The 15,710-nt window shown below is 33.3% G+C and overlaps 4 protein-coding genes across 4 annotated transcripts; 2 read left to right on the top strand and 2 right to left on the bottom strand.

Annotated features, from left to right (window-relative positions):
• Nucleotides 1-823: 823 nt before the first annotated feature.
• On the bottom strand, nt 824-3,767 carry LOC132721857 (uncharacterized). The gene is made up of 2 exons (XM_060706230.1): nt 3,536-3,767; nt 824-3,104 (listed from the first exon to the last, which is right to left on the bottom strand). Exons 1-2 carry the CDS (start codon nt 3,720-3,722, stop codon nt 2,845-2,847), a joined length of 447 nt encoding a protein of 148 aa, XP_060562213.1. The 5' UTR covers nt 3,723-3,767; the 3' UTR covers nt 824-2,844.
• Nucleotides 3,768-4,554: 787 nt separating this feature from the next.
• LOC132721650 (uncharacterized) lies at nt 4,555-6,710 on the top strand. The gene is made up of 5 exons (XM_060705982.1): nt 4,555-4,639; nt 4,981-5,122; nt 5,529-5,693; nt 5,961-6,105; nt 6,332-6,710. The coding sequence occupies exons 2-5, from the start codon at nt 4,987-4,989 to the stop codon at nt 6,600-6,602; spliced, it is 717 nt and encodes a 238-aa protein (XP_060561965.1). The 5' UTR covers nt 4,555-4,639; nt 4,981-4,986; the 3' UTR covers nt 6,603-6,710.
• Nucleotides 6,711-10,779: 4,069 nt separating this feature from the next.
• On the bottom strand, nt 10,780-13,450 carry LOC132721997 (putative nuclease HARBI1). The gene is made up of 2 exons (XM_060706395.1): nt 13,361-13,450; nt 10,780-11,439 (listed from the first exon to the last, which is right to left on the bottom strand). The coding sequence occupies exons 1-2, from the start codon at nt 13,448-13,450 to the stop codon at nt 10,780-10,782; spliced, it is 750 nt and encodes a 249-aa protein (XP_060562378.1).
• LOC132721846 (uncharacterized) lies at nt 13,312-15,312 on the top strand. Its single transcript, XM_060706223.1, has 5 exons — nt 13,312-13,438; nt 13,771-13,912; nt 14,163-14,327; nt 14,567-14,711; nt 14,944-15,312. The coding sequence occupies exons 2-5, from the start codon at nt 13,777-13,779 to the stop codon at nt 15,212-15,214; spliced, it is 717 nt and encodes a 238-aa protein (XP_060562206.1). The 5' UTR covers nt 13,312-13,438; nt 13,771-13,776; the 3' UTR covers nt 15,215-15,312.
• The last annotated feature ends 398 nt before the right edge of the window (nt 15,313-15,710 follow it).

The following is a 15,710-nucleotide window of genomic DNA, read 5'->3' as shown; positions in this document are numbered from 1 at the left end:
TAAATCGTGGCCACGACATAGTATGAGTATGGTTTTATTTATTTATTTTTCTTCTTTACTTAAAATTTGGCCTGTTTTCTTTTAAAAAGAACACATATACTTATGACCAATTTCATGAAAATTTGTTGTATACGACCAAGACTGAAATGTTTCTATAGGACATTATGTAACCATAAGGTACACCTTTGAGTTCTTGGCTCAAAAGTCAAGGTCACACCAAAACTGTTTCCGACCAGTAGCTCAACAACCCATGTACCCTCAAACTTCATAGGAGCATTCGTCTTTGGTAGTAGGCGACCATTTTTATTTTTGGGTCACGGGCCCAAAGGTCAAGGTCAAATTGACAATGTATGCAAAATAAATTGACAACTCAAAGCCCCCCCCCCCCCGCTCTCGCTTTATATGTGCATTTGTCTTCGGTTGACCGCTTTTGCTTCTGGGGTCATGGGTATAAGGTCAAAGTAATTGTGACCTTTTATGTCAAACAGTTTTCATGTTCAAGGTTCTGTGCATATTTCCTTGTTCAATTCATGCTTACTAAACTATCATTGTTAACTCTGTGTTTCTTCACCATTTTACAATTTCCCAATGCTATGCTGTATTATTTTTGTTTTACTTATTTATTGACACATGCCATTACATAATCAGTTTCATTGTGACTTACATAACGGTAACTTTTTCTAACTACCAATTATAAGTAAGGTGGAGGGGGCATAATGTCATTTTGACATTTCTTAGTTGTTTTTAATTCAATAAGTTATAACATAAAGCTGGACAAGGAGCATTTATTGAAAGAAATCATGGTTTGTAGAAGATAAAGGAGAAATTTACAACAACTTTATTTAAAACTAATTCAGAACAAATGGTGTAATATTACAATATTCTTCAAACTGATATCCGGTCACGATAGTAGGCTTCTTATCATTATGCCGAGTTCCATTGCAATCTAACCAAATATTTATTGGTAAAATTAAAAAATGCCTTTAACAAAGAACAACAATTCAAACTTTATTAACAGAACAGTTACAATTCCTATGCATTGCATCACTCCCAGGGCCTTTTTCCCTTCTTTAGCAGTGGTCTTTTACAGGTAGCTTCCTCAAAGAAAAATACTTCAAAATCATGCTGTTTTTTTTCACCCAAAGTTGAATTGACAAAGTTTTTTTCCCCCTTTTACAAAAATACCATATTATTTTTCACCAAAAATTAAGGGAAGGGCTGCTCCCCCAGCCTGTGGAAAAAAGCCCTGACTCCTAAATGTATACATATGACATATGCACACTTTCAGGTAAAATATAGTTATCTAAAATACTTTCATGTATAAAACTACAATTGTTTTAGTGTTACATTCCAGTCAATATGTGACAGATAGACAGACAGAAGGCGGAATGGACAACACCAAATCTATATGATATATCCCTCTGTGAATTTGGTGGGATATAACTGTCAATAGAACCGTTTAAAAAAGATTTTTACTGTCATGGAGTAAAATTGATTTTATTAAAAATCCAAATTAATAGATCAAATAATCAATAGATTAAATAATTAACTGTTTGGCAAAATAAACATATTATAAATGACAGATCTTTAAAGTTGCATTTTTTCTTCTTCAAAAATTGAAAAATAAAATTTCAATCAAACACAAGATATCTTTAATACTAATACAAGATATCTTTAATACTAAATTAAGTATTAAAATCAAAGCAATATAAAACTTTTGACTACCTGAAGATTCCTAATATAGAGATCTTTAATCATCACAATCATTACATCAACAATATCCAAAGAACAGGAAACATTCATTAGAACATAACAATAAACATTTAACACTCGCAGAAATAAATATCTATATAAACACAGAACAAATAAACATTTCTATCTCAAAATAACACAAAATCTTAGATTAAAGCGAAGTACAACACTAAACAAGTATGACATTGTGGCCCTAAATTGCGCAAGATATGATCTAATGCTAGAAAGTGACATTATTCTTCAATGTTGAAGTAGGCTAATGGGTCACACTAAGATGGAGTAATTTTGTCAATAAGGCCATGATTCAAAAACACCTTTCTTAGATAAAAGGTTCACTGTGCCATGCTACAAGTCATGCCTAAAGCTCCAGGCTATATATTTTCAAAAAAAGATTTTAATGTGTTTTTCTATATGTAAACTATGTAACCCCATAGGTGGCCAATTTTGACCCTAAATCAGTAAGGTATGATTAAAAATCATTAAAGTAACTTTTTTTGAAAATTTCAAGGTGATGCTACATGTCAAATGTCTAATGATGGACATTGTACAATATTAATTTCTGAGGAGAGATTTTCATATAAAGACAATGTTATATAAGTGACCCTGAAGGAGAGCCATTTTTACTTTATTTATATTTATTTTGTAAAGGTGTAATAGGCCATGGGCTGAAAAGCTACTTCCCAATATATAAGCCTAAGGTTTTGCAGTTTTCAAAGGATTTTAAACATATCTTCATTTCTTCACACTCAGTAAAGTTAAATACATGTATATAGTATATACATATGATAAAAAGAAGGATCAAGATTTTCATATGATTTAAGCTATATTGTTCAAGTTTTAAACCCTAAACTCAAATTTTAACTTGATTAAGAAGTCCCTAGTGTCAGCAAGATTTTCTCTTGATATGACCCAGTGACTAACATAATGATCTATATTCAAACAAGACCATAATACCAATAGTTCCCTTCGATCTATAGTCTAACCATCTTAAACATGTACTTTATCAACTACTTGTATGAACTACTTGTTTTACAAAGAACTGAGGTAATTATAAATCTACTGTAACATTATTTTACAAATGTTTAAATGTTGCTAAACATATAGTTTCATCTGTTGCACGACATCATCTTCACTTGATACACCAAACTTGTCAGAATGTTGTGCCATCAGCTTGAAAATGTCTTCAATTTGCTTGCGTTGAATTTCTTTTTCATTTTTCAGATCTTCTTCAGTGAGTTTTTGCCGTATTTCTTGAGTAGCAACTTTATGCCGTGCTTTCTTCACTTCACTTTGGATATGTTCGCAATACTGTACTGGATCAATTTTGCTGTGGGCTTTTTCATTGTTATCACCTGAAAATGATTTATTGATATTCATTATCATAACAATTAATATCCATACAACGACTGCACTCCCAGTCTAAATGCCAACATGAATAAATATTGCCCTAAATTTCATTTTATTCATTCTCAGGGTATGCAACTTTATGAAAAAGAAACTATCATGGCCCTATAGTGCTTACATAAACCAAAATGTGCATTTAATTTAATAATTTGATCGATGTTCATGCTTAAAAGAACGTTTCACAGTGGGGCGAATCGTCATTGGGGCGAATAATTTTAACTGTAAAATCTTTCATGATGCCCCTGTAAGGTTCCTTGTGTTGATCTCTCCAGGACTGAATCCAGTTCAGTTCAGCATAATATATATCAAATCAATTTGCAGTTGCTTAATCTGATAAGGTTATGAAAGATTAAATATTTTTATTGATTTCATACACCACCTGAGGCTGAAACTTTCTCGTCTGTCTCACTTTCGTTACTGGATTTTTTTTTCTCTTCAACTTTGGGTTTTCCTGATGTCCTTGAAATATTACGAATCGTGTATAACATTGAAGCAATTACAAATAAAACTGTTAATGGAACTGAAATTGCTAAAACATAGTCTTTATTTTCAGTGAACATTTCCATCTTTTCCCGATTTTTCGTCAAAACAAAAACATTAGAAAGATGCGGAAAGGTGTATAACCCGAAATGACAATGTACTGTAAACGAAAATTACTTTAAAACCCGAACAGATTATATATATATAATTCAACCTGGGTTTTTTGTCCCGGATTCATTATATATCAGAGCTATAATTAATGTGATTTAAGTCTCTAGATACAAAGGGGTACGGCTCATTGAATATTCACAAAATATGTAGATGGTAGAAAACATTTATCTTAAATCAGAAATGAATTCTTTCCCATTACACTATATACTAATATATAAATTATGATATATAGTCAAATAAAACCAAGAATTTCAAACAAAACAAATGTACCAAATATTATAATAGATAACACAAAGTTGGGCCATTGTTGGTTTCTGACTTTCTACCATTTTTGTATTCTGCAGGTACAACATGTATTTTAATTGCATGAAATAAAAACATTTCTCTAATAGTCTTTTCAGGCTATACGTTTGTGCCCTTTTGGTTCTTGAAACTATAGCCAAACCTGTAAACGAAGGCCATCCGAGGGTGCCCATGTACATTGTAGACAAATGGTATATAGTTGGAGGTTAATAATCAATGACGGGTTGTCTCACAATGACCTTAAATTTATACACAAATAAATAAAACTCGCGTCATATTTCGTAATGCTTTTCGCTAACGCAATATATTGTATATGTATATCAGAGACGTTTAAAATACATGTACATTACATTTGTACATTTATCTGATTAAGAATTGTTGATAAGTGAGATGTACGTTGTAGTATCATCGTACATGACATTTACGTCATACCCATTCTAACGTCACTTACGTCTTGACGTAATTTCATTTTCTGACGTAACTTGTCATAGAAACGACGTTCCGCAACATTAGGTATCAACACATCACGGTATGTAAACATATATTTTTTTTATTTAAAATACACTTATTTCACAGAATTTCATGGTCAATTAAGAGATTCAAAATGTTATTAAGCTTATAATTTTGTAAAAATAATCAGAATTAAATCTTATCAACTTTAGCTGCTTCTTGATAAAAGCTAGCACTAGGACACAGCGCCCCCATCCCCAACCCATCCCCACTCTCTTCAACGTCCTTTCCATTAGATAGAGAAGGGAAAAAAATATTTTTTTAATATTCATTTATAAATAATATTTCTAATGAATCGAATGTGTTAAACAAATTAATTTGTTGTAAACACACTAACTGAGTATAAATATCTTGTTACAGTGTATTATGAACAGATTATCAAGAAACGACTGCAAAGCTCACTCGAGAATGGACAAAGTTTGTTCCTCAAAAAGGACAAGGTCAATATGTGTCGCACATAGAGGTCACGATTCCCAAAGAAAATCGGCAAATCGCAGAAAATGTAAGTTTTGAAATGATTTTTATTACTTTTAAATGTTTTTTTATTCATTTGAATAATGAATAAGCACAAAAAATATTTGTAAAAATGATAACTATATTTTAGTGTCTAACTATCACTTGGACAAAGGTCTGTTTACATTTGATGTGTCATATGCTTTTAAACTCTGGAAGGGAGGGCGCTGTGTTAAGAAAGAAATTTCGGTATACATGTATATAGTAAAGCATGTTGCAAATTTTCCATGTAATAATTTGAAAGATTGTCAATCGTATCATTTCGGCAATTTCCGCCATAATTCGTTTCATCGAGGACAGGGAGCGGAGGGGTAGGAGGGGGGTTCAGAATGAAGCATTGCACCATCAAGTTGTCACTAGATATTTATATTCTTCATTTTCCTTAGACTATGCAGTTGAGGATAAGACCTCACAGAAGAAAAGGCGAAGTAAGAGCGCTTTACCACCACAAAGTCAGAGGAAGTCAATGCCACAAAAATATGGCCAAGATAGACAGCGCAAAAGACGCATAACTGGACATATTAGTTCTAGAGCTGAAAGAAGAAATGACTTTGCGTTTGGTAAGTAATTGAAAATTTATTGTCTGATAATTTGTAATTTTCATAGCAAAACTGTTTTTTTTTAATAAGGTGACAACGACATCTTACGTGTGAATGATGAACTCCTGTTTGTTGCGTAAAGTTTGACATTCGATAATATTTATGATTTTATCTGACCTGGTCTAAGCTTTAACAAAAGTAAAGGGGCATAAGGGGACTTTGGTATGACTGGTACTTTTCATGTTTTCGTTTGTATAGCCCCAATTGATCTTTTGAATTTTTTTGCAGAGTTGAAGATGTACCTAGACGATCATTATGAGTACATGCAACATATAAACAGAAATGTTGCAGAAAATCCCAAAGAACTCGCTTCTCAACAAAAGAATACAAAAATGTCAGATGTTTTATCTCTGAGAAAGCCAAATTTTAAAAGGTATCAGTTTTTTATTCGTACAAGGATATTTTAAAAGCTTTAACTATCAACAAATAATTTTCAAGTGTAAATTTCAAATTTTCAGACATACTGATTTATCAAAAACATATGTATAAATTCTTAAAAGTTAAAAATTATGTCATAAATGACGATAATTTAAGCTCTTAAAGCACTTACGTTGTATTTTTTATAACAATTATTTCATTAGAAATTTTACCTTGAACAGGGACAATCGAGAAGCAGACGACATCCAGTGCCACCCCACCAAACAGCAGACGTCAGACAGCCAAACAATGAAATCATCTCAACATGGCGACAAGAGCATTACAGATATCTGCCCAAAGTCAGAAGCTTATACTAATAACACTCGTCAAATCAGTGAGAAATTAACCAAAGATGATTTAAGAAACAAGTTGACGGACAAGAAGAAAACAAAGAAAGGATTTTTCACAAGCGCCTATCGCACTTTTCTCGCTTGTTTTGGTGTTAGAAAATGAAATCAGAAAATGATAATGTACCTATTTTGTGTTTGAATTATATGATTTATTTTGTTGAACGTATATTAAACTTAATCGTTTTCCAAATGTCTTGAGTTTGTTGTCTATCATGTTTTATTTAGATATACATGTAATTATATGTTTCAGTGATATATGTATACATACATTCACTTTGTACGTTCGATTGTGAAACAAAACGAAATACTAGTATTTTTACTGGACAAAACCCGTAAAAATTCTCACAGAAGGACGGACATGTGGAAGGACGGACATGGCGGCGACTATGCTCTCTTCATGAAGTAACAAAAGTTCTCATACGAAAAATTACTCTTTTTGATTTCTGAAAGGAAAATACCACGCCATCCCCCATCCTCTAGAAGTTATTTAATTCATTTTTCAAATAATTGTCATATATTTGGTATAAAAATACTTAAATTAATAACATTTTTATTGATACAAAAAGAATTCAAGTATTGGTTGATTTTAAAACTTTCCTAAATATAACGATATGACAGCCCAGCAATAAAATTAATTAGCCTGGTCGTTTTTAAAAGGTAGGACACTATAACATTTTTGGATGAGTTTTGCGTCGCGCAAACTTATTATAGGCCATATATGGCGACTTTCAAGCTTTATACCACTGCAGAAAGACATTGGGTTCCCTTCCGTGTAATTATTATTTTAGATTAGAACCACAGTCGTTCCGTAAGCTAGCTAAATAGCCTCCCTCACAGGAAAAAATCCACAGACTCTGTCGAGATTCAAACTAAACCCATAGTGGCGAGAAGCGAGTGATTCGAAGTCAACGACCTTAGCCCTGGACTTGTCACCAGGCATGTCCGTAAAGACATAATTTTGAAGCACAAAGTGGTGATAATTTACATAAACATAAATTTACATTTAGGTATTAATTAAAGGGACTCCACTGAGGGTTTTTGACATGATGGGACTGAAAATATTTTTTTCCAGATAAATGTACCATTTCATGTATGTGTAGACCACGAATCTTTGTGTAAACTTTCAGATCATTCTCGCACTTCGTTTTTCCATAATAATTATAAATGACCCAATATGAAAAGCGTTTAAACGCTTTTCACTCAAATTAGGCTAAGGAAAACATAAAACTACGATTTTCGATTTATTTTAAAGTATATTTCTTAACTATCTTTGCATATATTTCTGTTTAAAGCGCCCAAGTTCATTTATGTAAGAAATTCTAATGTTATGTTTTAAGGCTTTTAAACCTCAGTGGTGTCACTTTAACAAAGTAGATGAATTTGAGCCGTAATATAGGTCACTGTACAGTGGCCAGTGAGTGTAAGGACGTACAGTAAGTATTGTCCAACAAAATTGAGCTGGCACTCTTGCATTTGACCCTGTAGTCGGTATATTCTGTAAACTTTACGATATACTTTTAAATCGATATCCAATTGTTAAAATGATGTAAATTAAAAATCCCTGTTAGCGCAGTTGGTAAAGTGTTTTCACTTGTAGATTGTACACGTAAACTGGAAGGTTCGAATCCCATTTCAACGAATTTTTTATTTCAATGTTAAAATTGCCATCCTTTTAAAACTGTTACAAACCTTTTTGTTGTGGGTACTATATGTGTATTGTATGTATGTATGTATGTATATAGTTTTGGGACCTTTCTGTTGAAAATGTGTCAGAGTTAAATCGTATACATATACATGCACAGTGCGTTAACTGGAGTGCAGGCAATATATAGTTACCTGCACTCCAGAGCATGCCCATTGATTGGTTTCTTTTTGTCCGGGGCTTACATATTGTGACGACAGAGAAAGGGATAGCGATGGAAATGTCATATTCAGATGCTCGTTCATTGGTTACTTTTTTGTGGGGTTTCATATTGTGGTATCAGGGAACGTGTTTTTATGTTTGACTATGATACAAAAGAGAAAGAACATCAAAACACTCGGCAATCTGATTTATACTCGGGGGCTACGCCCCCTCGTACAAATCAGATAGCCTCGTGTTTCGATGCTCTTTCTATTACGTATTTTTAATAACTGCCTTGATAGCGTGTATGCGCTAAAGCATATACGATTGCATATAATGTCACAGACAGAATCGTTAAAAGATAGTGTAATGAAATAAAAATATAATTGTCTATGAAAACACCACTTACAAAAAGGTATTCTAAATAAAGGTTAAGTAAAACGATTTCAAATTAGTTCTTGCAAGTAAATTAAAAAAAATCACAACGTGGTGTTGGTATTTAAGGAATCGAACCAGCTAGAGACCTTCAGATCGGTAGTCCGACATCTATACCAATACACCACATCTCACTGATCAGTGATGTTATATATCGATATAATATATTCGATAGATATTGGTCAGTGTTTATTCAAGTGATCTATACGAAAGTTAAAGAAGTGCCAGGTCAATATTGTTGGACAATAACCTGTGACAATAACAAGTACAAATGTTGCTGCAATGCAGCAATTGAGAAGCTCCGCGCAAAAAATGCGCTCATAACAGATACCTTACCAAATCATTCCTACGCACAGGGCATGTTCTATTCAGATACATTATTCCGGATGTTTTGTAAATCGCTTTTTGCATAATTATACTTATCCTATGCACTCCATGAGTGAGGGTGTCAGATATCTATGGTGGCTGATTTGTGCCATTTGTGTTTTCGCCCCGCGACCCCGCCAAGCGAAAAGTCGAAAGTTAACGGCGGGGTCGTGGGACGAAAACACACTAATAAGCCGGGGCGTGGGGCGAAATATAATTAAAAAAACTTCGCCCTGCGGGGGCGCAGGTCGAATTTTAAGAAATAAAACGACGGGAGAGCAGAGCGAAAACACGCTAATTAGCGCCTCCGCCATTTTAACTTGTTACTTATCGACTTTTTGCTTGGCGGGGTCGCGGGACGAAAACTAAAGATTTTCTCATGAAACTGTTTGAGTTAAACCAATGTGGTTGTTTATTTAGGTCTTACCCTTTTAGTTGTTTTAGGTCAAACCAGTTAGGTTGATTGTATATATTTAACCAGTGCAATTGTTTGTTTAGATTGTTTAAGGTTTTATGCTGCATCAGGCATTGCATTGTCACAAATATGTTAAAAGGTATATACTATATCAGGTATTGCATTGTCACAAATATGATAAAAGGTATACTATAACAGGCATTGCATTGTCACAAATATGTTAAAAGGTATACTATAAAAGGCATTGCATTGTCACAAATATGTTAAAAGGTATACTATAACAGGCATTGCATTGTCACAAATATGTTAAAAGGTATACTATAAAAGGCATTGCATTGTCACAAATATGTTAAAAGGTATACTCTAACAGGTATTGCATTGTCACAAATATGTAAAAAGGTATACTAAAACAGGCATTGCATTGTCACAAATATGTTAAAAGGTATACTATAACAGGCATTGCATTGTCACAAATATGTTAAAAGGTATACTATAAAAGGCATTGCATTGTCACAAATATGTTAATATGTACATTTTTGTGATTTTTATTACCAGTTAGTGTCATATCAAGTGATAATTATATGACATGTTTTAAGTCTTAAATTCAATACATGTTGTTTTATGTAAGCATCATAATCTGTAATAAAATTTTACATAAATTTTGAAACAAAAGCCAGGCCAAAGAATTATGTCATTATCTAGTGTTATAAACTTGACTGGGGGTGGCTCAGGAAACAGTATTAATTACCTTATTTAATTCATAATGTGATGCTTCTTGTTTGGTTTATACACATTTATTTTAGTTCGATTGTGTTGGAAGCTATAATCTTATTGAAACACTCTCGAATCTGTTCCTGGAACCAACCAGTACTAAGCAATGAATGTAAAGTTTCTTGCTCAAGGAAACAACGGCTTGCCCCTGACAGGGTTTGAACCCTAGCGGTCAGCAATCCTTAGATTACTAGTCCGACGCGTTAACCACTCGGCCACGCCGCCACTGCTTCTTGTTTAAACATTTGCAATACAAATTTATCAATTTTTTTTCATATTTATTTCTATTTACACTTGAAAATACAAGTATTTTTTGAACACCAAATAAAGTTAAGAAAATCAACACATTTCAGTTGTTCTTTTTACTGTAAGTTTGCTGCAATGTTATCCATTTTTAGAATACCCTCTGCAGGAGGTTGAATTCCATGACCAACATTTAATCTGACAGGATCATTGCATTAATTCAACTTTAACATCTTGCTGAATGCAGACATTATGCAAAACACAACAAGCCATAATTATGTCCACTGCTGTCTCTACCCTATTAACAACCAAGCTTGTAAGGCGTGGAAATCTACCCTTTAAAAGCCCAAAGGCTCGTTCTATGGACACTCGATTTGAAGACAGCAAGGAGTTGAAATGTCGCTGGTTAGGGGTTAAAATCCGTTGTCCCGGTAGTGTTAATAACCATGTCTGTAGTGGATATCCACCATCAGCTAAGATATGATCATTCCCGCATAGCTCTTGTCCATAATCCCATAAATCAGAATTTTTCAATATTCTTGAATCATGAACACTCCCGGGGAAACCGGTAAAGCAGTGAGTAAATGTTAAATCTTCTCTACAGACAGCCTGCAATTGAATAGAATGGAATCCTTTGCGATTTATGTATGATTTTTGGTTCTCGCTTGGTGCACTTATTCTAATGCGTGTGCCATCTAAACTCCCAATAATATTGGGGAACCCATTTTTTCTTTCATAATGATCTTTAATGACTTGTTTTTCTTGATGTGTTGGCCAGCTTATAATTTTTGTTCTCAAATGTCTTATATAACTGCTGTAATAACAGAGTCCCGGGAGTTCAGGATGGTATCTTCTGAAACCCCAAACCTATATGACAGACGATGTATTGTATCGTGTGTCCCTAAGTACTACAAGGTGATCATTAACTATTTAGTGACTTGAACTGCTGGTCGTCCTCCATGGCGAACTGTTACAAAAAACTCTGGACAGTCTTTTAAATGATCATGAACTGTGTTGAATGTATCACGAGACATTCGGAAATGCCTTTGAAAACTTATGTCAGAGTAATTCGGGACAACATCCTCGACATATATTTCTACCCGTATTTTTCCTCTCGTATCCTATTTGAAAAGAAAGAATATTTTGCTTGTTAAGACATTTATAACAGTAATTTTACACTTTAAGAGATAGAGAGATATTAATTAAGTTCTTAGCCCCTTATAATTGATATCATTTAGGTCAGTCCTTGCATACATTTTTACATATCCAGTATAATCAAGGCTAGTTTTGAATGTAATGGTAGTTATACTCATATTACACCAAACGTCAATGAATCTTTCAATAACTGCATGGTTTCATTGAATTCCTTAGTTACCACGATAATTTTTACTTTGGTTTATACAGAATTTATTTCAGTTCGATTGTGCAGGAATTAAGCTATATATAAGCTTATAAACGCACTTTCGAATGCGTTCCTTGAACCAAACAGTACTGAGCAATGAGTGTAACTTAAGTTTCTTGCTCAAGGAAACAACAACTAGCCCCTGTCAGGGCTTGAAACCATGCGGCTTACGATCATTAGCTAAATTACTAGTCCAAAGCGTTAACCACTCGATCATGCTTTACTTTCTCTTCATTCAGTGAAGATATTATTCTATTATAGTTCAGTGTCCGAATTTATCAATCTCTGATAAGGGAACTTGCAAGTTACCATACCAGTATGCTTTAGACAATGAAATACCGATCTGTCACCTTACTGTACGTATTACTTTAATAGCGGCTGCAACAGCAGGTAAAATTACCGCTGCAAATGAATTGTCTTCGAAATTCTCATCCGAAGAACTGTCAAGAATTTTTATCAAATAATAAAAGTTTATCCGCCATTACTACTTCATGATTCAGTTCCGACAGCCAATTTCACTCGTTTGGCAGATTCTGTAGAAGAGTCGGAATTTGATTCTGGCACAGTTCCGACAGCCCAATCGAGCGCGCCCAAAACATTAGAAAGATGCGGAAAAGTGTTTAACCCGAAATGACAATGTACTGTAAACGAAAATCACTTTAAAACACGAACAAATTTTATATATAATAAAATGGGATTTTTTGTCCCGGATTCAATATATTAGAGCTATAATTAATCTCATTTAAGTCTCTAAATACAAAGGGGTACGGCTCATTGAATGTTCACAAAATATGTTTTTGATGGTAGAAAACATTTATCCTAAGTCAGAAATGAATTCTATGTCCTTTCCCATCACACTATATATATTAATATATATGTATATAAATTATGATATAGACAAATAAAACCAAGAATTTCAAACAAAACAAATGTAGCAAATATTATAATAGATAACACAAAGTTGGGCCATTGTTGGTTTCTGACTTTCTACCATTTTTGTATTCTGCAGGTACAACATGTATTTTAATTGCATGAAATAAAAACATTTCTCTAATAGTCTTTTCAGGCTATACGTAAGTGCCCTTTTGGTTCTTTAACCTATAGCCAAACCTGTAAACGAAGGCCATCCAAGGGTGTCCATGTACATTGTAGATAAATGGTATATAGTTGGAGGTTAATAATCAATGACGGGTTGTCTCACAATGGCTTTTATACACAAATAAATAAAACTCGCGTCATATTTCGTAATGCTGTTCGCTAACGCAATTTATATCATATATGTAAATCAGAGACGTTTAAAATACATGTATATTACATTTGTACATTTATCTATTAACAATTGTTGATAAGTGAGATGTACGTCATACCCATTCTAACGTCACTTACGTCGTGACGTAATTTGATTTTCTGACGTAACTTGTCATAGAAACGACGTTCCGCAACATTAGATATCAACACATCACGGTATGTAAACATATATTTTTTTCATTTAAAATACACTTATTATATAGAATTTCATGGTCAATTAAAAGATTCAAAATGTTATTAAGCTTATAATTTTGTGGAAAGAATCAGAATTAAATTTTATCAACTTTATAGGTGCTTCTTGATAAAAGCTTGCACTCGGACCAAGCGCCCCCACCCACCCCCACTCTCTCCAAAGTCCTTCCCATTAGATAGAGGACTAAAATATGTTTTTAATACTCATTTTTTAATAATATTTCAAATGAATCGAATGTTTTGAACAAATTAATTTGTTCTGAGCACAATGACTGAGTATAAAATTTTTGTTACAGTGAATTATGAACAGATTATCAAGAAACGATTACAAAGCTCACTCAAGAATGGACAAAATTTGTTCATCAAAAAGGGCAAGGTCTATATGTGGCACACATAGAGGACACGATTCCCAAAGAAAATTGACAAATCGCAGAAAAAGTAAGTTTTAAAAGGATTTTTATTACTTTTAAATGTTTTTTTTTCTTCATTTGAATAATGAATTAGCGACAAAATATTTATAAAACTCTTTCTGGTAATAAAATGTCAATAGTATCATTTCGGCGATTTCCACCATAATTTGTTTCATCGGGGACAGGTAGCGGATGGAAAGGAGGGGGTTGTGAATGAAGCATTGCACCATCAGGCGGTCACTAGATATTTATATTCTTCATTTTCCTTATATTTGCAGTTGAGGATAAGACCTCACAGAAGAAAAGGCGAAGTAAGAGCGCTTTACCACCACAAAGTCAGAGGAAGTCAATGCCACAAAAACATGGTCAAGATAGACAGCGCAAAAGACGCATAACTGGACATATTAGTTCTAGAGCTGAAAGAAGAAATGACTTTGCGTTTGGTAAGTAATTGAAAACTTAATTATTGTCTGATTATTTGTAATTTTCATAACAAAAATGACAACGACATCTTACGTGTGAATGATGAACTCCTGTTTGTTGCGCAAAGTTTGACATTCGATAATATTTATGATTTTATCTGATCAGGTCTAAGCTTGGCATAAGGGGACTTTGGTATGACTGGTACTTTTTCATGTTTTCGTTTGTATAGCCCCAATTGATCTTTTGAACTTTTTTGCAGAGTTGAAGATGTACCTAGACGATCATTATGACTACATGCAACATATAAACAGAAATGTTGCAGAAAATCCCAAAGAACTCGCTTCTCAACAAAAGAATACAAAAATGTCAGATGTTTTATCTCTGAGAAAGTCAAATTTTAAAAGGTAGGGGCCTATTAGTTTTTTATTCGTACAAGGATATTTTATAAGCTTTAACTATCAACAAATAATTTTCAAGTGTAAATTTCAATTTTTCAGACAGATACTGATTTATCAAAAATATATGTAAAAATTCTGAAAAGTTAATAATGTCATGAATTACGATAATTTAAGCTGTTAAAGCACTTACGTTGTATTTTTATAACAATCATTTCATTAGCAATTTTACGTTGAACAGGGACAATCGAGAAGCAGACGACTTTCAGTGCCACCCCACCAAACAGCAGACGTCAGATAGCCAAACAATGAAATCATCTCAACATGGCGACAAGAGCATTACAGATATCTGCCCAAAGTCAGAAGCTTATACTAATAACACTCGTCAAATCAGTGAGAAGTTACTCCAAGATGATTTAAGAAACAAGTTGACAGGCAAGAAGAAAACAAAGGAAGGATTTTTCACAAGCGCCTATCGCACTTTTCTCGCTTGTTTTGGGGTTAGAAAATGAAATCAGAAAATGATAATGTACCTATTTTGTGTTTTAATTATATGATTTATTTTGTTGAACGTATATTAAACTTATTCGTTTTCCAAATTGTCTTGAGTTTGTTGTCTATCATGTTTTATTTACATTGTAGATATACAGTATATAAATACATATAATTAATACAAAAACATGGTCTTTTTATTTAGTACTTGTCAGAATGTGTCAGAGATCAATCGATTACCCATAAATACCCAGGGACCTGAATTTGATGCGCTTTACAATGTCAAGTTTTATTAAAATCCCTAGAGGCATGTAGAAATTTTGCTGCTGACAAGCATTTTACAAAGAGATCTAAGTATGACCTTGACCTTTGACCTGGTTCATGCGCAGGGCACTACGTACAGCTCTATGTGTGATCTTGACTTTCGTTGCATGGACCTGAATGATTGTTTTCAAATTTTATATATATTGTGATGTAAAATGATACATGCTTGTAAATTTGCTAGATAAAATATGT

This window comes from Ruditapes philippinarum, unplaced genomic scaffold (genome assembly GCF_026571515.1).
Source record: "Ruditapes philippinarum isolate M1 unplaced genomic scaffold, ASM2657151v2 ctg1589_1_1_1_1, whole genome shotgun sequence".
In the NCBI taxonomy this organism is placed as follows: Eukaryota; Metazoa; Mollusca; class Bivalvia; order Venerida; family Veneridae; genus Ruditapes; species Ruditapes philippinarum.
Note: the sequence above shows the minus strand (reverse complement) of the source record. Positions and strands in the feature narration are given on the sequence as shown.

Coding starts and splice junctions, on each gene's coding strand:
- LOC132721857 (XM_060706230.1), bottom strand. CDS start 3,722: ATGGAAATGTTCACTGAAAATAAAGACTATGTTTTAGCAATTTCAGTT. Junction 3,105..3,535: donor CGAGAAAGTTTCAGCCTCAG/GTGGTGTATGAA, acceptor AATCATTTTCAG/GTGATAACAATGAAAAAGCC.
- LOC132721650 (XM_060705982.1), top strand. CDS start 4,987: ATGAACAGATTATCAAGAAACGACTGCAAAGCTCACTCGAGAATGGAC. Junction 5,694..5,960: donor AAGAAATGACTTTGCGTTTG/GTAAGTAATTGA, acceptor ATTTTTTTGCAG/AGTTGAAGATGTACCTAGAC. Junction 6,106..6,331: donor AGAAAGCCAAATTTTAAAAG/GTATCAGTTTTT, acceptor TACCTTGAACAG/GGACAATCGAGAAGCAGACG.
- LOC132721997 (XM_060706395.1), bottom strand. CDS start 13,450: ATGTTTACATACCGTGATGTGTTGATATCTAATGTTGCGGAACGTCGT. Junction 11,440..13,360: donor AAATCAAATTACGTCACGAC/GTAAGTGACGTT, acceptor TCTGTCATATAG/GTTTGGGGTTTCAGAAGATA.
- LOC132721846 (XM_060706223.1), top strand. CDS start 13,777: ATGAACAGATTATCAAGAAACGATTACAAAGCTCACTCAAGAATGGAC. Junction 13,913..14,162: donor ATTGACAAATCGCAGAAAAA/GTAAGTTTTAAA, acceptor TTATATTTGCAG/TTGAGGATAAGACCTCACAG. Junction 14,328..14,566: donor AAGAAATGACTTTGCGTTTG/GTAAGTAATTGA, acceptor ACTTTTTTGCAG/AGTTGAAGATGTACCTAGAC.